Source organism: Ambystoma mexicanum, chromosome 10 (genome assembly GCF_040938575.1).
Source record: "Ambystoma mexicanum isolate Mex_15411 chromosome 10, UKY_AmexF1_1, whole genome shotgun sequence".
Lineage (NCBI taxonomy): Eukaryota > Metazoa > Chordata > Amphibia > Caudata > Ambystomatidae > Ambystoma > Ambystoma mexicanum.
In genome coordinates this window covers 1,143,286,542-1,143,313,929 of record NC_090932.1, presented here as the reverse complement: position 1 = coordinate 1,143,313,929, position 27,388 = coordinate 1,143,286,542, and the positions used below count along the sequence as shown (strand labels likewise).

The 27,388-nt window shown below is 46.0% G+C and overlaps 1 protein-coding gene across 1 annotated transcript in view; it reads right to left on the bottom strand.

The window, feature by feature from the left end:
- Nucleotides 1-22,856: 22,856 nt before the first annotated feature.
- The window catches only part of ACTR1B (actin related protein 1B), a 130,240-nt gene continuing 125,708 nt past the window's right edge, over nt 22,857-27,388 (bottom strand). Inside the window, exons 10-11 of the mRNA XM_069619062.1 lie at nt 25,742-25,782; nt 22,857-25,057 (exon numbers count right to left, since the gene is read on the bottom strand). Of these exons, the coding sequence (XP_069475163.1) occupies nt 24,955-25,057; nt 25,742-25,782 (144 nt within the window). The 3' untranslated portion in view covers nt 22,857-24,954. The remainder of the gene's footprint in view (nt 25,058-25,741; nt 25,783-27,388) is intronic.

Sequence of the window (27,388 nt, the reverse complement as noted above, 5' to 3'; positions counted from 1 at the left end):
TGCTGGACCGTCTCACCACTTTTCCCAACGACAGAGGAGATCTCCCGCCAGAGAGTCTTCTTCCTTTGACTGGTGGGGATAACTAGTTTCACCGTCTTTTCGCTTTCTCGACGTATCTCGTGGCCGCCTTGCCCGTGCTAAGCACCCCGGCAACCGGTATACCACGTTTTACCACGACCGCGAGATAAAGGTACCACCTTTTACCGGAAAACTCTGCGGCTGGTTTCTGCCCTGGTAGTGCAACGACCTGCATCTTTCCTCCACATCGAGATCTTCTCTTCCCCTGGACGACGCAACTTGCAACCACTACCAGGAACAACTGCCACCGCTGGAGGATCCTTCCCACTTAAGGTACCGTGTCCCGCCTGGCTTCCCTTGCAACCGACTGTACGGGGTAGATTTAGCCCCCGGCTTCCGAACCTGGGTTAGCCTGGGACGCCTTGGCTAAACTTTTCTAAGCCTCTGTAAACTCTTTTCTGAACCCTGTGCAAGACTTTCTAAGCCTAGTGTAACTGTGTGATCTTGGGTACCTTTGTGCTCTGCTCTCTCTGAGTGGGCCCAGCCTTTGGACTTTGGCTCACCAGTGACTTTTTGCTCTCTGCCTTGCTAATAGTATTCCTGAATCGTAGAGTGGTGTAACCCTGCATATTCTGTCTTTTTCCCTCCCTTTTTCACAACCTTAGTAGCGTGCAATCTAGTTAAGCGCTCACCTCTGTATGAAAATAAGTGGTGTCTTACTGTGCTTTTCTAATAAGGGAAAAAGGGGTGTATATATCATAATAGTAACTGTGTTTAGAATATTTTACAATAAGAGTGCTGGAGTGTTACAACTGTGTGTTTTATAAATAAATAATTATATACTTTGATACCAAAGCTCTGGTCAGTGTTTGCTTGTATTATTGTATCTGGGTGCCTATTGAGTATACTTTGCATACTGCCCAACTCTTCTTGAGGGAAGTCTGACTGCTCAGCCACAGCTACCAGGTAAATCTGGGTGGTACAGACTGCTACCAAGTGGGTTTACTGCTAACACCTGTAGTCTTAAATCTTTTGCAGTGGTCCCTAAGGGAACTGCACAGGTTTCTGCCTAACATTCCCCCTTTCCCTTTTTTGAGAATATAATCAGAATTCCGTGAAGGATTCCATCTTTCCCATAAGGAAATTGAACCTCTCCTACTTCTAAGGGGTTCTCTGTGGTGTGGATCTAGGAGCATGTCTTCCTCCTCAAAATCTGACCCTGTAGACAAGGTGCTCTCTTTGTTCTGCATAGCAGAAGAACGTTTGCCTTTAAACTGCCTATCTCTGAATGTGTTGGATGTGATTTTTTGGATTTCGCCACCAAATCGACCCTTGTCTTTGTTACGGGAGTTTTCCTAAAGTCCCACTTGGAGGTAAGACTTTAGTAAGCTATCTCAGTAGTTTGTAGATCCCCCAACTCCTGGTATCAGCCTGTACTACTCAAGGGCCTTGGAAGAGGGGCAGAGCAATCAGGCTCATCTAAAGAGGAAGATGTGAGCTGTAGGTAAGTACACTGAACCCAGTCAGTAATGCACAAAGAAACGCAAATGTATATTAAAATATATATTTATTATATTTACACAAGAGTCACTGTTAGATACTTAGCACAATAAACCAACACAAATAGGTATACGTTTCAATACTTTCAAAGGGTCACTTCTTAGTTGGTAGTTGAGCGCATACGATTGTTACAGGCGTTTGACAGTTCCATCAGTAATAACGTGCACCCACAAAGTAATACAGTAATTGTATTTAGTCTGCTTACACATATAATAGTGACCTTTGAGAAGGAAAACAGTTGGTTAGTGTTATCCTAGCAGAGTTTCAGGTTTTAGAGGAAGTTTCCCTGCACAGAAAGTCTTTTAAAGTCCAAAACACAACCATAGCTAAAAGGCAGTTCAGAGAGGCTTAAAGTCTTGAAAAGCTGCAGAAGTCAAAAGTTCATGTGGATACTTTCTAGTCTCTAGAAAAGAAGATGCAAGTAGATTTAATCAACGTTCGAGACCCTGTTAAAGGACTCGCTAAAGGGACCCAAGCAAAGGCTTGATTCGGAGGCAAGAGGGGGTTGCCCTGGACACTTCTACGTGCACTCCAACGCTCTCGAATAAGGTAAGCAATACCCGTTTCCCCACAGTACCTTCGGTTAGAAAAAGGTTTTCGTGGTGGATGCACTGCGGTATTGCAGCTTCGGACCCAATCTGCGGTTTCCTTGGTCTGATGACAGAAGGCAGAACAATGGACAGGATCTCTCAGCAGCAGTCTCGAGGGAGGATCTCTGGCATGGCTTTCAACAACTTCTGGTCACTGCGGTTTTGGTGCTTTTTCTGCAGCACAACAAATGACGCAATTTGCCCGGTGAATCTTCGCTTCCTGCAGTCCAGCACTCTGATGATGGGGTCTAGGCAAGTTAGATTGGAATTCTTGAGTCCGGTCAATTGATAGGCTTTTAGTCCTGGGCGATAATCAGTCGTCACTACTTCAGATTCCATTATTGTGACCATAACAATTTAATTAAACTTGGTTTACTTTGTGGTATCTTTCTGATGTGCGTTAACTAATACATTCTTAATAAAGTGACCCTGCATCACATTCTCCAGACAATGATGTTGGAAAAAAAGTTTTATTTTATTTTTCACCAATTCTTTCTCAAGGGTATAGTATTGACATAGCTTTTCTTTTCACACATGCATATAACGCCTCATAACTCAAAAGTATGATTTAGACATTTGTTTGCTTTCAAAAATGTCTTATGTCTCATCTCAACTCAAAAATATAATTGATCATTGACTAGATTTTTAACTTTAGAATTCTATTAGCATTTCTAACAAACAAAGACAAAGACCATCAGTACACATCTTCTTAAACATGGAGTCCGCCTTAATAAAAATAACATTTCCCCCCTACTCCAACCCTCCCCCTATCCCAAAACCAGTAACAGTGGTTTCTTGCATAAGGGAAGACGAATCGGTTCGGTGAACAGTTCACTGCAAATCCTCTACCCCTTCTGGGGAAGTCGTTCCCTGGCCTGGGATCCTGGTGTGGTGAATCATCGTATTGTGTCCGGTTACCTCTATATATTGAGCTTATTATTGGCTCTCCTCCCTCTGGCGACTCCCTCCCTCCCACTCCCCTTCCCTTCCTCGTGAGGGGCACTCTACCCTCATTTGTCAGCTCTGTATTGGTGTGGTGTCTACAACGCCTTGTTTTGTAGCGTTGGCCAGCGCTCCTTCCCCCAGTGAACTTCCCATTCCCATTTCTGCCTTACCCCATCCCAGGCTACTCGGAAAGTACCCGATTCGTCATTCACCATGGCCGTTAGCTTGTCCATTAAAAACATTTTTCACTTTTGACAGCCATTCTTCTTTGTTGGGGGTCATTGGGCTTTTCCACTTCTGAGCCAGGGCTACTTTCCCCAGCCTTAACATAGTCTCCCACATTCTGGGGTATCTGTATATCTCCGAGTCCCTCGGTGGTAAGCCCAATAACATTGTCAGTGGGTCCTGTGGGAGTTTGTCACCTAGAACCTCGGCCATCCACCTTCGCAGATTTTACCAATATGCTTGTATTTGTGGGCAGTGCCACCACATATGGGTCCTCTAGTCTGAGGCTGCACCCCTTCGGGCATTGCAGGGTGGCTCAGGGGAACATTTTAGATATTTTGAAAGTGTCCCTGTGCCAACCCTGGAGTACCTTACAGTTATGCTGAAAAGGTTCCCATTGAATGCTATTCTGAAGACCTTACCTCATACCTCTTCTGTGCGTTCCTGCCCCGCTAGGTCATTCCAATATTGTCGGAACCATTGTCTCTCTGACTAGCTTTTTAAAGGTTCATATATCTCCTCTCAACACTTGTTTCACCATGTGTTTGACATGGATCTTCAGGAGAGAATCTAAAGACAGAAAATATTTTATATCTAAAAATCACATCAGCTTTACATTCTCATATCTTAGCTGATGATACCTAAACATCTAATACAAATGTAGAATCATCACGTACCCTTTCCTTGTTTCTATACAGTTATTGGTGCCATATCTGTCAAGTTATATTCTTTGTACCTTTATCTCCATTGCTGATAATTGTGACAGCTGATTGAAATCCTTAAAAATCAATGAATGTTTATTTGAATAATCGTTTACGTGCTCTTTCATAGTGTTTAAAGCACACTTTTCTAATTTCTGAGTTTATCCAGGCAATGTATTTTAAATTAGAAAATTTGAGAGATGCTTTCTTATGTACATTTTATACTCAATGCCTTGGGAAATATGTCATTTTTGGCCATCAATGATATTACTTGTATCAGTAAAACATTAGGTTAGCTACTTCTGGCTTTAATAGGTTAGCAAATCAAACTGAAAGGTCAGTTCCTCCAAGGGTTACTACTTTGTCCCAATTCCCCATATATTACTTTTATCCAGGACAAAAGAGATTGCTTACCTTCTTTTTGAGAAATGCAATTGCCTCCTTAGATGCTGATCCGTGAATGGATTTTGCGGGCTTTTAACCCGCGAGCGCAATTACGTCATGACATATTGACGCACCACGGCCATCTTTGTTTTCCTATTTTTGTGATGCCGCAAGATCGTACTTGCTTATGAGCTTGTACAGATTTGTCTCTAAACCTCCTACTTTTGCTAAACTTATTGTTGCTTTTATGAGAGAAATATTTTACACATTCTATTCATCATTTTCTGTATATAAACTGAATACATGGTTTATGACAATCAATAATACAAAGCATTAGGACTTGTTTCTAGCGTTAAGTTTATAGCCAGTGGAACATCTCATTGTCTGAATTCAGGCCCGTATTGCTCGTGTCCATAAGGCAAATCCATTGAGCTTCTCTTTTTCTCAGAAGTAATTTTCTGTCACCCCCTATCATTGGTACTGGTACTTTTTCCAATCCAAAGGACTTAATACACTTGTCTTTTTCTTGATGCTCTGTGCAGAACAGTGCACCCATGGGGTATCTGATATCTTTATTTCTAATTGCCCTTAAGTGTTCAAGCAGTCCAAGTTTCAGAACTATTTTTGTACTTCCTATATAGGATTGATTGCAGGCACATTTTATGCAGTATACCACAAATTTACTATTGCAGTTAATGTACTGTCCCATTTTTTTGGTCTTGCCATTTGGTAAATTGAAGTTCTTTTTTCCATTTTCCATGTTGGGACATATTTGCAGTACCCACATCTATACACTCCTATTTTCCTGTAGATCAAGAAGACTTCACAGATTTTTCCAGTTTCAAAAAGCTTAGACTTATTTTTTCCTAAATTGTAGGAGTGTTTCAAAAAGTGATATTAGGTTTATCATTTAGGTATTTGAAATGTTAATCAGTTTTGAGAATGTTCCAATGTTTGTGCAGAAATCCTTTGATAATTTTTGCATCACTACTATAGGTTGTGATGAAGTTTATTTTTGATTACGATCTTTTCATCTTGGGTTTATCTGTTAGCAGATAGTTTCTTTGTATTTGTGTTTCATTTTTTCCGCTCTGGCCAGAGCTTTTGATCAGTATCCTCTTTGTTTGAATTTTTCCTTGAGGGTTTCTTTGTTTTTCAAATGATTCCATTGTGGTACAATTTCTTTTAACCCTTAGTATTTCTCCATAGTGAGTATTCCTTGTTTTATGGTACTGGTGGTTACTCTGAGCGTGCAGAATGCCATTTATTGCCGTTGGCTTTATGTGAAGATCTGTATACATCTTTTCTCCTTGTGGATACAGTTCTAAAAATTCCACTCTTGTTTTGCTTTCTCATGGTCAATTTTATGTTGTAACTTTTTGTTAAAGGTAATTAACATAATCTAGTAACTTTACCTATTCTCCTTTCCAAATCATTAGGACGTCATCTATATACCGGCCACAATATATCACATTTTAATTTGTTGAAGGCTCAATGTTTCCAAGCACGATTCAGTTCATAATGCCCCATAAAGAGGATGACAGTGCAAACTTCGCACCCATAGCCGTCCCTTGGAGTTGGAGATAAATTTGTTGGTCAAACGTAAAGATGTTATTTTTCAAGGCAAAATTTTACATTTCTAGAATTATAGTGTTTTGATTGTTGTAAGAAATAGATCTGGATTTTAGGAAATTAGCTGTACATTCCACCCCCTTCTCATGTTCAATACTTGTATAGAGCAATACTACATCCAATGTTACAAAGCTAAATTGGTCTCCCCATGGGATTAGTTCTAGCTGTTGGATTACATGCTTTGTCTCTCTCAGATAGGATGCTAAATTTGCAGCCAATGGTTGTAAATATATGTCTGTATTGCGAAATTCTCTCCGTTAGAGACCCTATGCTCTTAACGATTGGCCGCCATGATGGGAAGATGTTGTACTTTTTATGAAGTTTTGGTAAAAAATATATAGTGGCCATAACTGGGTGTGCAAATTCTTCCTCAGTTAATAGGCCATCATTTTCCCAGAATTTACTTTTACTTGCCATTCATTTTGTAGTGAGGTCAGTAGGTTATTTGCTGGTTTCTGGTAACAGTTTTTATTATTAAACTCAAAATGGGCACCATGTCTCCTGGTATTGGGGTTCTGCAGCTCTGGAAACTCGGGCGATGGCTCAAATCAAAGTTTGTCTAGGGACTGGTTGTTCCCACCAGTCGAAGGGAAGGAGGAGTCATCTTTGGAGTTCCTCTGTTCCACAAAAAACTGGGTCAGGACAGCAGTGGTCATTTCACAGTATTGCAAAGGGTCTGCAGGCGTCTCTAGTCATCGTGGCTTCAGTTACTTCAGCTTCCAGTCGACTTGCTTCTCACTCCCCGACCATCACCTTTTTTAAAGTTCCAGCACACACCCCTCTGCAATCTCTGGGAGCTGGTTCTATTCAGGCACTCTGACAAAGGACAGGGGGGGGGTGGAAATCTCCTTCCCCACTTCCTGCCTGCCCAGACACTCTGTAGCCTAGGCAGGGACACCCAAGGGTTCCTGCCTAAGGCAAAACACACACACAGGCACCCCCCTGCCCCCCACACGGTAAAATAAAGGGCTAATAAACTAACAACCATGCTAGTAATGGCAAAAAAAAGAAGAGGCCCCCAAGCTGGTACTTGGGTGCCCCTGTTGTGCGCTACCAAGGCTATGGAAATAGCCTGAGGTAGAAAAATTACACAGCAGTTCGTACAACATGTCTACTGCCACCAGACATAACTAGGAGATTTTCTATTGACGGAAAAGTCACAGGAGCAGAGGGAAGGGGGATACTAGGTACCACTTTGGCACACCACCTAAGGTGATGGTTGTCAATCTCTTAGACTATAAAGTTTTAGGAGAGATACTAAGTATCTCTCTATCCTCAAGAACTGTATTTACTCTAGGACAAAATAAATCTCAAAAGAAGGATCCTAAGGGTCCCAAGCAACACTGCCCATGGAGCTGTGTGCTGCAATAGTAAAATACAGATGCCTTTAAGAGTTATGGAGAAAATGGACGCCATAGGATAGGTAAAAAAATACAAAACTACAGTTTCAAAAGCCAGAGCCCAGAAGAATGAATGAGTGGAAAAAGGCTCTCAGACATTAGTTTCGTCTTGGACATTAGTTCAGGTGACAGACGTCAAGTATTCCGACATGGTTTATGTGCGCCCACGTCCTGTTCCATCAGTGTTTTAGTTTTGTGTGCCGAATTAGTGTATGTTTTAGTCACAATATGTGTCGAACCAACATATGGTGGTTGATCCGTCGGTCGTGTTTTGTTCGATGCTCTTCAGATTTCCCTTTAGATTCAGGGTCAAGTGCAGCCTTCTGGACGCCATGGGTTGTCTCCATAGCATGACCCGGTGTCTGCCCTACAGAGATGGGGGCCACGCGGAAACAATTTAGGTTTCCTCATTTCTTGCTCTACGGCATAGCTTGCAAAACCAATGCCTACTTCCTGTGCTTCGAGATCTTTCGCAGTAGTAGGAGATTCAGCCAAACCCTTTTTGGCCCGCATAGAATAGGCAGCCCACATCTTCATTCGACATGCTTTTAGTGTTTCCGGTCTGAAAAACCTGCACATTTCGTCCCTTGGAAGACAGTTATTACACATCCGGTCTGTGTCCATAAAAGGACATTTTGTGTTGCACCTAGGGCAGAATTTAAATAGTTTCTTCTACATTGGGTAGTCAGGAAACGGGCGAGTTATTGAGTGCAGGTCTATCTTTAATAGGGGTTAAGGAACAAGTTACTTACCTGTAACTTGTTCTCCAGCATGGGTCTGGCATGGATTCACATGCTCCTGAATATTCCCCGTTGTCAGGCTGGGAATCCTCGGTAAAGAAAAAAATCAGTATCAGTTTCGTTTCTGATCCGTCTTTCGTAGTAGTAACCAATCACTGATCTCTGCGTCATACTGACCACAGCCAATGACTGCCATCTCCCTAAACCCCGCCTCTGGCAGCCATCTTCAGATTTGGTAGCACGTGAAGTGGCAGTATGACGAAGTGAAGAGCCGCAGAGGGGTAGGCGGGAGGGTTTGCATGTGAATCCATGCCAGACCCATGCTGGAGAACAACAGTTACAGGTAATTAACTTGTTCCTTCTCCAGCATGGGGTCTGGGCATGGATTCACATGCTCATGAATATAAGAATACATAGCAGTACACACATGCACAACCACGGGAGGTGGCAACAGGCTCAACATTAAGCAATACAACAACTCAACATTAAGCGTCTCTTACCTCCTCACAAGGCTCACCTTAGGCGAACAGGTTGCGCAGCACTGCTTGGCCGACCCTGGACTCCTCCCTGGAATCCCGATCGACGCAGTAGAATCTCGTGAAGGTGTGCGTCGACCTCCACGTAGCAGCCCTGCAGATGTCCAGCAGGGGCACACCAGATAGGAACGCCGTAGTAGCAGCGATCGCTCTGGTCGAATGGGCTCTCGGACGGCCTGGCAGCGGTCGGTTAGCCAACCGGTGGCAGTGCATGATGCAGCCAGAGAGCCATCTGGAAATAGAAGACTTCGAGAGAGCCTTCCCTTGATTCACAGGTCAAAAGTTCACAAACAGCTGTGATGTCCTCCGAAAACTCTTTGTGCGGTCCACGTAGAACTTCAGCGTTCTAGCCACATCCAGCGAGTGCAAAGTCCTCTCGGCCGGCGACGAAGGACACGGGATGAAAACAGGTAACACCAGGGGCTCGTTAAGATGGAAGTCCGACGGCACCTTGGGCATAAAGGAGGGGTGCGTCCTAAGCACCACCCTCGAGGCATGGAAAGTCAAGTACGGTGCTTTGCAGGATAGGGCCTGGATCTCTCCCACTCGTCGTGCGGAGGTAATAGCCACCAGAAATGCAGTCTTCCACGACACAAAGTTCATCGGTGCGGAGTGCATCGGCTCGAATGGGGGGCCCCCATGAGCCTAGTCAGCACCATTTTAAGTTCCCACGCCGGGGCCGGGGCCTTCACCGGCAGGAACGACCGGAACAGTCCTTTCATAAACTCTTTCACCAGTCGATGGGACCACAGGGACGTCCGTCCTGTGGTTCTGGTATATCTGGAGATTGCCGCCAGATGAATCTTAATGGAGGCATGGGCTAGCCCAGTCTTTGCCAGCGATAGCAGGTACGGCAGCACCTGAGGGGCCGTAATCTGTAGGGGGTTGATCTTCTGTGCTCGGCACCACATAGAGAACCTCTTCCACTTGTGACCGTAGCATTTGAGAGTCGAGGACGCCCTGGCCTTTGCAAGAGCCTCTCTGCAGTCGGCCGGTATATCGTATCCTCCAAACTCTAGCGCTGCAGGAGCCAAGCCTGCAGGTTCAGCGACGCCGGGTCGTGGTGGAAGATGGCGCCTCCTTCTCTGGAGAGGAGATCCGCGTCCACTGACAGCTTGATGGATGGGGACGTTGACAAGTCCAGAAGGTCCGGGAACCAGATCTGCCTCGGCCACGCCGGTGCGACGAGGATCATCCTGCACCAGGACCTCTTGAGCTGGTTGATGAGTCGAAGCAGCAACGGCAACGGAGGGAACGCATACAGGTATAGGCCGTCCCAGGGGAACGAGAACGCATCGCCCATGCTTCTCGGCTGGGGAAACCTGCTGGCGAACCTCTGGCACTTCGAGTTTGTCGCTGTTGCGAACAGGTCGATTTGAGGTTTGCCCCATCGTCGGAAGAGTTGATCCACCTGATCCTGGCGCAGCTCCCACTCGTGACACGCGCGCAGCTCCCTGCTGAGCGAGTCGGCGATGGGGTTTCTTTCTCCTGCCAGGTGAAAGGCAACCAGGAACATCCCCTGGGCGACCGCCCAGTGCCACAGATCCTGTGCCTCCTTGGATAGGGCTGGGGATCTGGTACCTCCCTGCTTTCGTATGTAAAACATTGTCGTGGTGTTGTCCGTGAAGATCCGCACCACCTTGCCCTTGAGCGACGGGAGGAACGATTTGCGAGCCCAGAACACGGCTCGGAGTTACAGGATGTTGATGTGCAGGAGCTTCTCCTCCGCGAGCCAGAGGCCTCTTGCGTGGAGAATTCCGGTGTGGGCGCCCCAACCTTCCAGGGAAGCGTCCGTCGTCACCGTCTCCTGGTACGCCGGCGTCTGAAAGTCCTTGCCCGCCGTGAGGTGCGCTCGAACGCCCCACCACTGAATCGCCCCCGGAACACCTCGTTGAGGGGGACCCTGTCTTCGAAGGTGCCCCTCGCCTGCATCCAACGGGCGTCGAGAAATTCTTGAAGAGGGCACATCCGTAGTCTGCATAGGCGCACCAGGTAGATGCAAGAGGACATCATCCCCAGGAGGGACTTGATGGACCTCACCCTGGCCACGTCCGTGGCTAGCAGGCGCTGCACTTTGCCCAGAATGGTCTTCGTCCGTTCTTCCGACGGTGCCGCCAGGCGCCTCACTGTATCGAGCTTCGCTCCCAGAAACAGGGCCACCTGCGACGGCACCAGGTGGGACTTTGGGTAATTTATGGCGAATCCCAGGTCTGTGAGTAGCTGGACGGTCCTCGCAGTGTGTTCGACGGCGAGTTCCGTCGTCCTTGAGCGGATGAGCCAGTCGTCCAGGTAGGGGTAGACGTGAATCCCCTGCAGGCGCAGCCGCGCCGCCACAGGTGCTAGGCACTTGGTAAAGACCCTGGGGGCCGACTTCAATCCGAACGGCAGTGCTCTGAATTGGTAGTGGCGTCCCTGGACAACGAACCTGAGGAACTTTCGGTGACTTCTGAGGATGGGAACGTGGAAGTATGCATCCTCCAGGTCCAGCGACGATAGGAAGTCGCCTTCCTCCAGCTGTCCCAGCACGTGCTGGAGGGTGACCATCCTGAACTTTTATGACCTGATGTATTTGTTCAAACGACGAAGGTCCAGGATGGGGCGCCAGCCGCCCGTCTTCTTCCTGACGAGGAAGTACCTTGAGTACCCCCCGGAGCCTCTTCGGGACGGGCTCGATGGCGCCTTTCCTGAGCATCGCCCGTACTTCCAACAGCAGTTGCGGGACGTGATTTTCCTTCCTGGCCACAGGTGGAATGTGAGGGCACTTCTTCAGGAATTCGATAGAGTGTCCTCTTGCCAGGGTATCCAGCACCCAACGATCGGTGGAGATGGACTTCCACACGCTGACGAACTTCGTCAGCCGGCCTCCCACTGGGGTGCTTCGGTGGGGGCCCAAGGCCACGGCCGGTTCAGTCCTGCTTGGAGGTGGTGGCCTTGCCGCCCTGGCCACTTGCCGACGGCGGCGAGGCGCTCCCTGCTTGCCGCGACCCCTGTAGGCCTCCTGAGACGAGGAGCGTGCCGCCTGGCGGTAGGACGACGAGCCACCGCTGGATCCCTTGGAGGCCCCCTGTCTGCCTCCGGAGCTCCGAAAGGGCTGTGGTTGCTGAAGGGCTCCTAGGGCGCAGGCCGTCTCCGTGTCCGTCTTTATGGCTTGGAGGGATTCGGCCACCGTCTTCCCGAACAAGTTGCTGCCGTCAAACGGCATGTCCAACACCCTGGTCTGGACGTCCTGACGGAAGTCGGTCGCCCGGAGCCAACCCCGTCGTCGTAGGCAACCCGGCGCTGATAGAGGAAACCTTCCTTTTTCTGCTCCTCCGGGCAGAGCTGGAACAATTCGGACGCCCTGGCGATCATGGCGTGGAATGAGCCAATCTCGTCGGGCGGAGAGGCCCGTGCGACGGGAGACCCGTTCCGTCGTCGACGCCCTCAGAACCCGTCGTCGAGCCCACCGTACCGTCATCTCCCGACTCGTGGGAGAATGAGGAGGAACTGTAGGCCTTACGGGGGCGAGTGGAGGAGAGGGTTGGGTCCTCCGTCGTTTGTTCTGAGGACCTCCCGACGGGCCAGGTTGCGGGTCCTCCGGCCTGGGCCGTGGTAATCTCGTCCTTATCTCAGAGCATAAGGACTGGATCGCAGACAAAATGGCCGCCAAGCTATCCTGAGGTCTAGGTTCCGGCTGCGCCGGAAGGGAAGGCTGCTCTTCCTCGCCATCGTCGTCTTCCTCGGTTATCTCCCGAGGATCTTCCTTACGGGATCGAACCTTCTCGAATTGGACTTCGAGATTCCTCACGGCCTCGGTCAGTTCCTCCTCCGAGGCCGACTCCGAGCTCGAGGAGGCTACCGTGCCCCCCCTCGCTTCTTCCATCATGGTGGCCATGACGATGGGCTGAAAAGAGGATTCCCTCCTTGGCGGCAGGGAAACTCTAGTCCCGGAGACAGTCTCCGCTGGCGGGGTCTCTGCCGGCTTGGCCAGAGTTGCCGCGATCGCCTCGATAGAGGCCTTTGCCTGCTGAGTAGGGGCCTTCACCACCTTAGGTACGTCCCGGGCCTTCGCCTTAGGGGGAGGGGCGACGCCTCGCTCCCCCTCTCCCGAGATCGGACGGGGCTTCTCCCGAAGCTTACCCGGGGTCTCGGACTTCCTCTTCCCCGAACCGGAGCGCTGGCTCGTGGTTGACGGTGCCGGGGAAGGCGCGCCCTGCCTGGCGACCGAAGAGCCCGACCTTTCGGTGCTCCCGGAGCCAGCGGACTCGCGGCGCTTGGCCTGGTGTTGGGCACCCGTCGCCGGGGCGCCCGCACAGGACTTAGAAGCCCGCTCGGACCCTTTCTTCTTCTTCTCACCCGTTGAGCCCTTCTCCAACCAGCTGACGAGACGGGATAGACGGTCCCTCATGGTCCGCTCCGACAAGTTCTAGCAGAACTGGCAGTCTTTCTCTACCTGAGTCTTGTCCCCATGAAGACAGTAGAGGCATCGCGAATGTTCGTCCTCCTTAAACACATTCTGCAGCCCACATCCAGGGCAGCTGCGAAACAGCTTGGGTCCGGGTGACGAACTCGCGTCCTGGGCCATCTCGAAGTAGGCCGAATATCTTCTGGAATCCTCCAAAAGGTTGATTCGACGAAATCTTCACCCTTGAGGGGCGTAGGAAAATCCCGCAACGGGTACCTGTTAACGGGAGTAGAAACATTGGAGCTTGAGGCTCGATTAACCGAAAAATGTGAAAATTCACCTGAAAAAGCGTGAAAACGCAGCAAAAGCTCGAGAGCTAAGCACGAGGACTACCAACACTTGAACGTGCGGTAAAAATATGAAGATGGCTGCCAGAGGCGGGGCTTAGGGAGATGGCAGTCATTGACTGTGGTCAGTATGACGCAGAGATCAGTGATCGGTTACTACTACGAAAGACAGATCAGAAACGAAACTGATACTGATTTTTTCTTTACCGAGGATTCCCAGCCTGACGGGGAATATTCATGAGCATGTGAATCCATGCCAGACCCCATGCTGGAGAAAGGCATTCTCTGAAAACACGTGTGTATGCAGTTAACATAGCTCTCCCTCGTTCTTCCTACTGAATTACCTTTATGGCGTGGGGGGCCTCTGCGTTTGATTCAGTGTCCGGAAGAGTTTTGTGGTGCAGGTCTATTGTCGCGTTTGTTGCCAGGTGAGGTAGACCTCTGTGTTCGAGCACATGCTGCCTCTCAGGAACTTGCATCCAACCTCGGTGGTGGAAGAAAACAATTGGAGGGCGTTGACGTGTGAAAAAAAAAAATACATTATGCTGCGCACCAACCACTAGACGGCGGCCAATGCAAAGCATGTGAATCTAAGCAGATTCACAAGCTCCAGAAATAATTAACGGTTTTCTGGTTTTCATAAGGACACTTATTTTGATAGCTTATTTATATATTAGGAATTTGTGAGTAGACCGTTCCACTGTTTTTTTTTGGTTTTCCATGTTTTTTTTTTCTCTTGCGTTCTTCATCCAGATCTCTTTTTCACATGCACATGACTATGTGAGTGACACCATGGTGTTTAGTCTGTGTGGTGATGCCATTGCCTCTTTTTTCCTCCCCAAGCACTTGCTTGCTTTTTTAATCTTCACACCATTTTTCCTAATTTCTTTGTCGGGGTATTTTGGGCACCTTTATCTTTCATATTTATTACATTTTAAGTGATGATGTAGTGTTATTTCTTATGCACTTGGTGAAGTCTCTCTTTTCTCACTTGAGCTTAAGTTAGGACCAATGTATTTTTTCTTGATATGGCATTGGTTATTCAAGACGTTCTGGTCTTAACTTTATTATTTTTATTTTATTTATTGTGTCCTTATTTTATATTGCATTAATTATTTATTGTACTGATTGATGCATTGGTTTTTCATGATCTATTAGGGTGTTTGTTTTCCCCTCTAAAAACAGTGAACCGGAGATCCAAGATGGCCGCCGGGGAGAGGAGTCGCACCTAAACAGCGCTCCGCCCGGGCCGCCGAAATCTGAAAGAGGCGGTAAAGGAAGTGTTTAGAGACATATTGGGGGTGCAAGAAACCGAAGATATCGGAGTCGACAGAGTCCACAGGGTAGGACCAAAAAGATCTGGGGCCCCAGGGGAAAGATCACGCGATGTCTTAGTGGCCCTCTCTTCTTACCCGCAGAAAGAACAGATTCTCAGAAGGGCCAGGGAAATGGAGCATATCAAAATGAATGGGCAAGACATCCAACTGTATCAGGACGTGGCTCTGGTAACCCTCCAAAAAAGAAGAGCAATGGCCCCATTGGTGAAAGTGCTAATAGAAAAAACAAATCCGCTACAAATGGACGTTCCCATTTGGACTCTTATTCACTTGGGAAGGAAAACAGAGGAGAGTGACCACACTAGAAGAAGGCCTCAGCACCATGGGCCTACAAGATGAAGAGATGGAGCGGGGGGGAAGCCACAAACAGGAGAGAGCGAACGAGAAGACCTATGGGCTGGGAAACAAGCAAGCAGAAGAAGGCAAACGCAGGGAGGGAGACCAGGAGAAAAATCCCATGAGGAACTCAAGTAAAGTATAAACTAGGGGGACTGACACAGGAATGTTGATACTGGAACCCGGTGGGGGGGGGGGGGGGGGGGGGGGCGCGCGGGAGCGGCGCCGAATGGACAATACACAGAAGGCGGTCTGGTCGAGACCCGACGGTTTGGAACTCGGTAAAGACTAATGGATCAATGGGGTTTAGGAATCCTCATAACATACCCTCCCCCCCCCCCCCCCCGAGGGTTGGGAGGGCAGGGAGCGAAGGGTGCAATGCCCCAGTGTCAATAGGAACCCTCGCCCTACTCGGGGGACAGTTCGTTTGGTTTAAAGTTAAATGTTGGGGGGGTGGGAAGTTCAAGGGAGGGGAAAAGGTCGGAGAACTCAAAGAAATTAATCAAACAGCAGGCGAACCGATGCAACGGCACACGAGCATAACAGTATGGGGATGCTACGCTTTTTGACCTACAATATTAGGGGCATGAATCACCCAACAAAAAGAGCGAAACTGGAGAAACAGTTCAAAAGGGGGAAGGCAGACATTCTGCTTCTCCAAGAAACCCATATCAGAACAAGGGATAAGCAGAAAACAAGGATAAAAGGATACAAAATATGGGCACAGGCGTTGGCAAAAAAAGCTGGGGTACTGATTGCGGTGAAAGAAGGGAAGGACTCTAAACTGCTAGACATAACTGTAGATAAAGAAGGCAGATACGCCTTCACCAATGTGGAAATCGAGGGATGTCTCATCACACTTGCCACAATATACGCACCCAATCAGGGACAGGATGGTTTTCTCAGAGACACCCTGTCAAAACTCGAAGTCTTTGCAAAAGGGGAAGTGATCCTGGGGGGAAGGGGGGGATCTTAATATGGCGTGGAACCCACACTTAGATAGGAGTACGGGTAACACACAGGGCCAGGGGGCGCCAACAAAGCGTCTGAGACAAATGGACCACATGGCCCTGAATGATGTATGGAGGGAGCGGAAGGGCGAACAGAGGGGTTACACATATTTCTCACATGTCCATAACACCATGTCTAGGATAGACTATTTCTGGGTGTCGGTGGGACTATTGGGAAAAATACAAGGGTTAGATAAGGGAGCAATAGCCCTCTCGGACTATGCCCCACTATGGTTAGATGTGACTTTCCCAGGGAGGAAGAATGGGCTGTGGAGGTGGAAGCTACCGCAGGATCTGATCCAGGACCCTGTAACTGGGGAGTCAATAATGGAAATGATAGAGGAATACTTTATACAAAATGACACAGGGGAGGTCGCAATGAGCGCAGTCTGGGACGCGTTCAAAGCAGTATTGCGGGGAAAGATGATAGTGCTAAAAATCACGAGAGACAAACAAAGGTTCCAGTGGGAAAAGGAATTGGAAAAAGCGATTGAGGACACCCAAGAGAAAATGCTAACACACCCCACGAGGATACTAAAAAAAAATCACTGAAACACACAGGGCCAACTAGAGATGCTACGGACGAAGGGTGCAGAAAAGAACCTACTCTATCTGAAACAGAGATATTACATTAAAGCAAACAAAGCAGATAGACTCCTGGCGAGACAGCTCAGGGCAAAACAGAAAGAAACAACGATTAAGGCCATATGCGATGCGAAGGGGGATATCCAAACACGCACACATGACATGGGGGAAGCACTGAGGCAATACTATCAAACTCTCTACTCCACCGAACGCCCTGATACAAGCGCCCAAGACTCATACTTAGAGGCCCTACAGATACCGAAAATCTCAGAAGAGGAAAAATAGTCATTAGAGTCCCCTATTAGGGAAGAGGAAGTCAGTAAAGCAATAAAGGGACTCCCAGGTATCAAAGCCCCATGCCCAGACGGGTTCACGGCTCCATTCTTTAAAAAATATTCAGACCTACTGACCCCGATCCTAACCAGGCTCTTGAACTCGTTTAAAGAGAGCAGCAATGTGACCCCCACAATGAATGAAGCGAAAGTATTGGTATTCCACAAGCCAGGTAAAGATCCAATAAATCCAGCATCATATAGACCAATCTCCCTGATTAATTTAGATGCAAAAATGTATACGAAGATTCTGGCAACAAGGTTGTCCCCGCTACTCCCTAATCTAATCGGCGAAGATCAATCAGGTTTCATTCCCGGCAGGCAAACCCATGACAACACAAGGAGGCTCGCCCACCTAGTGGAAAAAATAGGTATATCCCACACCCCAGCGATACTACTGTCGGTAGACGCCGAGAAGGCCTTTGACAGAGTGGAATGGTCTCTACTATTCAAAATCTTGAAGTGCATGGGGTTCGGGGAACAGTACATTGCGAGCATCAGAGCAAACTATAACTCCCCATCCAGTAGAATAGTCATTAACGGCGAGGTTACGGATAAGGTAATAATATCAAGAGGAACCAAACAGGGATGCCCCCTTTCACCTTTACTGTACGCTCTGTTCTTAGAACCCCTCCTAATAAAAATACGGGAGTCAATGGACAGCAACATAAAGTGATTGTGTACGCGGATGACATGCTAATAACCCTAGAGAACTCCGAATCCACTTTATCAGCAGCAGTGAGGGAATTAGAAAACTATGGGGCCATCTCAGGTCTAAAAATTAATATAAAAAAATCAGAGATCCTAATCCTGGCAACCGACAGAGCAAACATAGAAAGGGAAGCAGGATCTTACGATCGTAGAAAAAGGTATAAAATATCTGGGAATAATAGTACCACAAAAAAATTGAGCAATTCTACGGGGAAAACTATCCGCCGCTAATCACAAACATTCGAAGGGAACTAGGCAGATGGAACCCACTACAGATTTCATGGTGGGGCAGAATACAATCAATCAAGATGACGGTCCTCCCAAGGGGCCTCTACTATTTTCAGGCTATCCCGGTGGGGGTCCCCGACACATTTTTCAAAACCCTAACTAAATTGGTATCATCCTTTGTATGGAAAGGGAAAACGCCCAGGATAGCAAAGATGGTCCTCACGGCCCCAACCAGAGAAGGGGGGATGGCGCTCCCACATTTTAAAATTGTTTATCAGGTGGCACAGCTGAAAGTCTTGAGGGAATGGGTAGGGGAGAACCCGCAGCAGATTTGGGCCAAACAAGATAGAGCGGTAGCAAGGACCCCTCTGGTAGAACTTCTTTGGAAACAGAGGCAGCACAGACATGAAAACTTAAGAATTAGCGAAATAATGAGGACCACGCTGAAAGCATGGGACTGCCAAACACGAAAAGATATTATGACCACGGAGCTGAGGCCCTTTACACCTATCTGTAGAAATCCACAATTTCCCCTGGGGATGGAACAAGGGGCGTATGACCGCTGGGAAGAGGAGGGCATAACTAAAATTGGCGAAATGTTTGCAGGCAAGGAAATTATTTCACTAGAATCCTGCTTTACAGGCTCAAATCTCCCCAAAGGTGATAGTTATAGATATGAGCAGCTGAAACACTGGCTAAACTCCCCGAACATCACTGAGGCAGCAACCAGAGATCTCACTGCTTTCGATCATCTCCAACACGGGGGAGAAAAAGTGGGTGTCAACTCTGTATAAATACATAAACACACAAGGGGAGGACATTAAATGGTCATATAGAATAAAGTGGGGCAGAACGCTGGGGAGGGAACCAACGGATAGACAGTGGGAGGACCTATGGAAGCTGATCCCCAAGATGACCCACTCGGCACAAACCAGGGAGATGTGGGTCAAAATTATGACACAGTGGCACTATACTCCAGAGAGGCTCCACTCCATGTACCCAAACACGTCAAATCAATGCTGGAGAGGATGTGACAAAGTGGGATCATGGAGACATATTTGGTGGGACTGTGAGGGTATTAAACCCTTTTGGGAAGAAATTAGAAACGATATGGGCAAAGTTTTCCCAGATGTGGGGTTGCTTGGGGAGGAAGTCTGGCTCTGTGGAATCAGAGATGATACAGCAAGGCTATACAGTAAATCACAATGGAGAGCCTTCATGGGACTTCTCATTGCGGCATGGACCACTATAGCACAGATGTGGAAGAACAAGGATACCCCACTGAACTACACATGGCTGCAAAAAGTATGGGCCCACATAACAATGGAGAAAATCACCCACAAAATCCAAGGGACCGGAGACAAATTCGGAAAGGAATGGGAAGGGACCTTGCAATACCTCCAGTCAGACTTTATGGAACAGTGGTGCCCCCATAATATCAAAGTTTCGGACATCTTCAACGCATAATTGAAACTAGGGACAATTTGAGATCATCCGACCACAGGGGAGGTCGAAGGGAATGCTAATAATGTTCAATGTTATTTCTTTGATTGTATTTATGTAAAACTAATAAATACAAGTTTAAAAAAAAAACAGTGAACCATCATGAATATGGTCAGTGAGACAATCATATAGAGCTACATTCCCTTTTCCTGCTTGAACAGCTTCTGTACCATCATTTGGGCTCTGTAGAACTTCTTTAAATGTATGTGGATGCCATCATAATTAGTACATGGACTAATGATTGATTAACTTGTATTGGCCTTTTTGATCTTGAGATTTCTTGTATGAATAAATGTATGAATAAATGAAGGTTCATGAAGTATTCAATTATATAGGATTGCTTTCCAAAATTCCTTTGTCAGTATTCTTTATACTGCAATTTATCTTTCAAGTATGTCGCAATAACAGTTTAGCCAGAATCATTTGAAAACTGTATCAAATCCTATTTATTACAGGAGGGATTTGGTTAATATTCAACTGGAAAATGTTCCTCAAAATTGCTTTCCCGGACGACCATGGTGCTGCCCTATCCTGTTGTGTTTGCCGGAGAATTGTCTCAGGGTTTCTTGAATGTTAAGGATGAAGCAAAAGTGCAATGGTCATAAAAGGGAATCATTCACACAAAGCCAACCTTCAGTAATTTAGATTTATTATTATAAGGAATTTACAAAAGAAAATACAAATAAAGTCTTAAATTATTATACATTTCAGTCAAAGAGGCCCTCCAGTTTTGTTGTAATATGTTGCAATAGGTCGCTGCCTTATACAAAATGGATTTCTCCAGAGACGGAGAAAGAATGCTCCCACCATGGTAATGAAGAGATATTGTTCAATTTGGGAGATGCTTTTTTTTGCTTCAAGAGAAACTGCTTCCATTAAAATAATCGTCCAAAGCTGGCAACACTAATGTGGCAAAGGGGATATTTCATGAATTAGAGGAACATTGCTGTTAGGCACAAACACTGGGTCCCACTAAAACTCCAAACATAAGACAAAACAAACTCAAGAGCTGTAAGCTAAAATACAAATAAAAAACATTTAATCTCTGCTATCCTGGGCACAAACATACTGGAAGAACACGAGTAACAGGTGTGCCAATGACATTACAGAGAACAACAACACACAATTACTGTTATTAACACCTCGGGGAAAACCCTGTCCAAAGAAAGGTCACAATAAGAGTAGCCAAGAGGACATTTGGAGAATATGAGCCCACGTAGGACAAATCAGGCAAGGGGGCACACTACTCTCACATATTCTTAAGTGCTTACCAATGTGTGTGTAATTCTCAGGTGGGAAATATGATGTGGCAATTTTGAACAGTGTCTAGGGGACGTATATAATAAGTCCATTCTGTATTTACCTGGATCTCAGTCAATATCCTTTATTCCTCTGTCAGGTCAGTACACAAACTAAGATTGAAGACTGGGTTTTTTATATTGGAAAGGGGGCTATGGATCAGGAGTTCTGGTGCTACTTGTTACTCCACACCCCTTCCTTTCATCTTCATGAGTGAATTAAATATGCAGTATAGTACGCAGAGTGAGGCAATTACTGCGAAAAGCCAGACTAGGTGCTGACTGAACAAATGAAAAAGGACTGCTGGAGTTAATTGGGCACCAGGCTTTCGATATGCCGTGAACATATATGGGTGCAGAGAGCACCTGGAGATGCCTGCACGCATGTTCTAAATATCTGTGAACCAGCAAGAACATTTTGGAAAATAAAAGCGGTGCAAGACATGACAGAAAAGAAAGATACAAGCCAGGTACATTTTTTCACTTTTTCAATAATGACATACCTGACGTGCTGCAGAACTACTACTACGTGTTGCTCTAAACCACAGCAACATATCAAACATCCTAATTATGTCGTGGTTGGGTGGGCATGTCTGGCCAAATTAGAACAGGTGAACAAAAATGATGCAGAGTTAATAGTGCTCAAAAGGAAAAAAGTGATTTCCGCCATAGAGTCTGGATTTCAACTTCAAATTACTGAAAGCCAGGTGCTCAAATGTAGCCACAACAGTATTTCCATCATCCTGAGATGTTGGGGGAAGGTGAGACGAAGTAAAGTAAACTGACGTTTTTGACAACATGAAAAAGGTCTATACAGGCATTTACTTTATACCCAGTTTGGTGCAATGACTGCAGGAGTCTTGTGTATGAGCCAAGAGTCCTTTTCCAGAGTCACATCATTGTTTCAGGCATACAAATTAAGCGATGGTTAGATGGGTTAGAGGATCTCCATTTTCTTTTGGGACCAACAATCAGACTTTTACAGCAGGTCAGAAACTGATATCAGGCGATCAGGAATGGTGGTCAAGGTAAGAGATATGACAGGGTGCAGACCATGGGTTAATGGGATGGGAGAAAAGACACTGAAATCTCTCTTCGTGGTTGGTGATTATGTCCCCTAAAGAGTACTACTCTAGCAGAATGCATAGAACTGACTTTTGAAGTAATACCCAACAGAAAATATGTTGACTTGAGAAAGACCCCAAGTGTTGAAGATCCATTGGGATAGGTCCTATTAATGTTGGCTTAGTTGATAGGTGCTGTCCAGTCTTCCCCCCCGCCTCCCACCCCACAAGTACATAAGATCCACAGAGAAGGAAGGCTTCAGGACTAAAACAAATGCAGGCTTCCCCATAATGCTGAACACTTGTTTAAGCTTTTATGTTGTGAGCTTCATGGCACATCTTTACCCTGCAATGACCAGCAACTGTAGTTGTTGGTCATTGCAAAGAGGAAACTCATCTTGCCCAGTTGCTCCACACCAAAATTGCGAAGCATCTGTTGAAATAGAGAAAAGATATGCAAACTCTGACTTGAGGAATTCTATAGCTGCAAGAGACCATTATAAGACCTGCTACCTTCATACAATCACAGATGCTTCTAAAGCAGGATGTGTTTGATGAGGAGGGAGAGAAGTTATTGTTCTCGATGGCTCGAATTCTGTTTGAAGGATGAAACTAAACTTCTGGTTGATGCTTAAGATGGCTAAATGAAATGAAGTCTCAAAGTCTGATAGGAAGATATGGCGGCTTGATGTAGGGTTTCAAGTCAAGAGAGTCATTTTGAAGAGGAACATTAATCACCCTGGTGAAGCAGAAGGACTCTAGACAATCATAGAAGACAATGAACTGACGGACAAGGTCTGATTCTGGGAAGCCACCATTAATTGAAAGACGGCCTCAATTGTAATATTTATGGGAACATTATTTAGCATGCACTACCAATCAGACAAAAATACCATCGCACAGATGGATCTGTATCCCCCAAAAACGCCAACAAACTGAAAAACCTCATTAAAACAGTAAAGTTAATAAAAATGCAGAAACAGAATAATAAAATATTTCAAATGTTTAACTACAGCTTACTTGAAAAACATGACATTTAGGTACAACATAGGAAGTTCAACTGGCCAGAAAATGGTGCAGAAATCGAACCAGTCAAGCATTTGAAAACCAGGCAGAACAGTTTGAAGGGGAGACCCGATTTACCTAGAAGCCATTGAAGGGTTCAACAGCAAGACATTAAATCAAATTAAAAAAGCCAATATGCATGAACTTCAAACTCTACCTCAAAAATTGATAAGTAGGCATAGTCAGTCAAGAGGTCTACTGCTGAATGACTTTTCTGTAAGAAACTGAATTGCTCACCAATTTCAAGTGAAAAGGATTTAGAACCACGCCCACTTGGCAGTCTAGGCCAATATCTGAATCCACCAGACCCCACTCTTTAGCATGTCTCTCAACATGGATGCCCTGGAAAAATATGCCTGGGGGTGTCATGGGTGCCATTGGCCTTGCCACAGATATTTAAGGGCACTCATGCTAGATGGATGAAGCAAGAGCGAGGAACTTCAGGATACTAGGCCACTTCCAACCAGTACCACCTTATCCCCCCAAGTGCCAGTGAAAGACTTCTATTTAGAGATACAGAGAGAGGAGAATCACTTGATTGAGGTCTACTCAAGTCTCTCCCTTACTGACACATGCTTTCACAGAACAATGCCTGGGGAAAAGGAGTCACCAGATATGAGAGCATGGTCTTTCAAGACTTGTGATTCCATCCATGCAAGAGCTTCCCCCACTTGTGTGGTCTGTGGATCCCGCCTGCAAGGCCAGAAACAGAACACAAAAAGGTGCCATTGTTCTGATTGGCACACAACTAGGCATTGCAGACTTGGTATTCCTTCTTGTCTGCCTTAACCTGCTAATAGGACTTCAGATATTCAAAATGTAGTTCACTGTTCTTTGCACACTTTGGAGTCAATGCTTCAGACGTTCAGAGCTCAGAGCACACTAGTCAACAGCTAATTGAATGTAAGCACTTCAGGCAGCAGACAAAGGCACTTGAAGGTCAGCCTCTGAAACACATTTTGCAGTCCCTGGAGTCAGAATTTACAGTACAATCTGGATATGAATGACGAAGAAAGGTGATGTGATGCAGCACAAATGCGGCTGCCCACAACTACCTGTCCTCACATACTGAGGCAATCAAATCCTTTGGGGTGAGGCTCACAGACCAGGCACAGCTTGCAAATTGGGATCTTATATTAAAACAAACAACTGCAACAGGTGCTTTTAGTTCAGCTACGAAGTGGCACAATGTTCCCCATGTGTTGTGAACCCAAGAAGCAGAAACCAAGGAGAAAAAGACAAAGATAAAAGCACAAAGTGACCGCAAAAGGTTAACATCTCTGAGAAGGAAAAGTGGTAACAGACGAATACAGGGTACAAAAAGAGGCACCAGGAAAGAAAAAAAAGAAGCAAGATAACTCCGACAGAAAGGCAGAGAGAACAAGAAGAACATGAGATGTGGAGCAGGATGAAGGTGCCAAGGGGCTGCAGGGGAACTTTAAGAGCATTAGCAGGAATCAGGGCCACAAAAGGTAGGAAAACTAAGAACAGCTACAGAACAGAGAAATGGGCAACAGAACTTATGACAAGGGGTAGACTGTGGTATATTGTAGAGAAGGAAAGGGTAAACAGGAAAGAAGAGGAAGGACACTTTCCATGCTGGAGAGGAGATTTTATATGTGAAATAAATTGAGATGCTTCAAGTTAAAACAAATCAGACCATACCCCCTGAATATTGCGGCAACAGGACTGAGACAGAAATAAACCCCGACCACGCTATGTTTGTAGTGTTGAAGGGTACCTGCCCATTGACACAGCTAAGGTTTATGGTGTCCGATCTCTAGCAAACCACCTTATCTGTGGAGGGATAGCACCCACCTGGGGCACTCCTACAGACATGCAGGGGATGGTGGCCACTATCCTACATAAGATAGAGTGCAGGACGGGGATAGAAGGTAAGTGCTTGTAGCTGGCAGTTATTACCATGGAAGTTACCCAATAACACCCGTTTTCGATAGCATTAGACAAGGTGGGTCCTAATGTAAAGGAGAGGGTCCCACTGTGGAGGGAGGGGGCTACATTCTTAAAAGGTCTTCCGGTGAATGGCACGGACACCGTCTTCCTCATACTCCTTCTTCGACACCCACATCTTCTTAAATGTGTCGAGCGAGGCCAAGATGGAGCCGCTGTAGGGTAAAAGCAAGAAAAGGTGTTAAAAAGAGCTGCTGTTAGGAATCATATGGGCCAACAGTCCAGGTTTATTTTCAAAAGCATTGCTGCAGGTTAGGACGCATGAGGGGGTCATATTCACCACTGTAGCGGAAAATGGACAGGCGATTATCACATACACCGCTGCAGTAGTAGAAGTGACTGGGGATAGACAAAAACACAGATACCAAATCTTTCCTGTGACTACTGCAAACAAAACTAGCTATCCAGGTAATGAAAACAAGAGTAGGCACTGCAAATGGCATCAATGATACTGCTCCAGGAGCACAAGGGGAAATGGCGGACTGAGGGTAGGTAGGGGTAGTCAAAGGCACCCCCAAAAGATATAGAGGAGATGCTGGAGGCACTGATGCTGATAAGTAGGAATGATACATGGAGGTAAAATACAACAAGGACAGGAGTCTCAAAATCACTGCTGAAGGAATAAAAAACTAAATAAGAACTACAAAGGTCTAAAGCAACCCTTCATGGGTTGGAGGGAGAGTAGATGCCAAAGGTTTCAAAGCAAACAAGTGGGGCTGGGCATGTGGATCAGGGATTTAAAGTGCTGTTGGATGTGCAGGACCATCACAGGGCTGAAGGCACGACAGAGAACAAGCATTTTCAAGAGAATAGAGGGGCATGTAAAAACCCAAACTTACCCAATCCACGTAGAGTACAACCTCTCCTGAGGGGCAGAGATCTGCGAAGGAGAATAAAAGTCTGATTTAGTATAGTGACAGACAGCAGAGCAGAGGCTTGCAGAACGGGCAGCACATGCTCCTAGATTCTGAGCTTTCCTCACAGTAGCTCTGTGCACATTTTGTACAGAATACCGTAGCAAGGTAGGTGGTTTATTACCGAGTGCATTGCAGATTATCTAAAAGTTTGAATTGAACTTTGGCGTGGTAATGTAATATATTCAGCATGTTGGGATTGTGTTCACATTTCTCTTGCTTTTGTGGGGTAGCCAGGGATAACAGACAGTGAAAATTTCAGGAGGGAAATTTGTTTTATTCCTTGAGTAGCAACCCATACCATTAATAGAATATGTTAGGAAGGCTTTTTAGGAGTCATGGTAAAAACATTGCCCCCAATGGCAATGTTTTTGCTGGCAACATTTCCACATAGAACCCTTTAAAGAGGTGGTCGTAATGCATGGAATTGCTTTCAGTGGACAAGCAAAGCATAAGGGAAGCCACAGAGGAGGACATTAGCACAGTCCAAATGGGCATGGACAGTAGCTTTTATAAAAAAACAATTTAATTATGGGTGGCTTTGGTACTCTCAGTTGCATGGGTTTGTCAATAGGGAAGTAAGGTCACAATTTTTGGGGTCTTGATCAGGAAGACTAGTTCTGTCTTAGTGGCAATACATTTTTGGAAAATCGTCTACAGCTAGGATTTGATCAAGCTGCGATAGGTTTAGGCAAGTGAGCTGTTGATAATGCCGTTAAGATATAATTGGGTGGCAGAATATTGGGGGACAGATACGGCTTTATCTCCTAAACTTACTCTGGGGGTCTTTGTGTAGATGTTGAAGCATCTTCTGCCAGTGGGCCAAGATAAACCTGCTTCATACTGAAATAATTTCATTCCACTTTTGTCTGAGGCTCAGGAACAGCTAATAAGCTGAAGACCAATTATTAATCAACTTGAGTAAAATTGTGTTTTTTTTCCTCGGTTTTATTCTTTTTCAGATGGTCCCTTCATTCTTAAGGTCACTTTTTCCCAACAAAACAATGCATTCTTTTGGATCAGGAAAGAAAAGCAAATTAGTCAAACACTTTCTCACTCTCTAAGAGAGGCTGGGTCTCCATGATCTTAAAAACTATGAACCTGTTTTTTTCTGAAGAGATTAAAAGACCTCGTTGAAATTGCACAGTGCCAATTACAAGCATGTTGCAGTATAAAGATGTTATTTAAATTTCAGATCCAAAACATGAAAAGAAATGCACGGAAGCAGATCGAATAGTTGTGTATAATATTATAATGGATTGACAGATTGGAAAATTTCCACCATACAATTCCCCAAAATCCATTTTCGGTCTCTTTAAAAAGCATATCGGGACCAAACTGGTGGGATATTTGATTGGCTAAGGGGGTAAATGTGAAGTTTTTATAGCAAAAAGATAAAGTTAATCACAGTAGTGACTACTGTACTCCTAGTCCTATGTCCCCTTTCCTCCATACTTAAGGGGGTTGCCCCGGATCGGAGCTTCAGCAAGCACAGCACGCTTCCCCTTCAAGTTTTAGAGCATGTACAAGAGGACCAGGAGCTCATAGCAAAACCACGCCCACAGTCCTGTC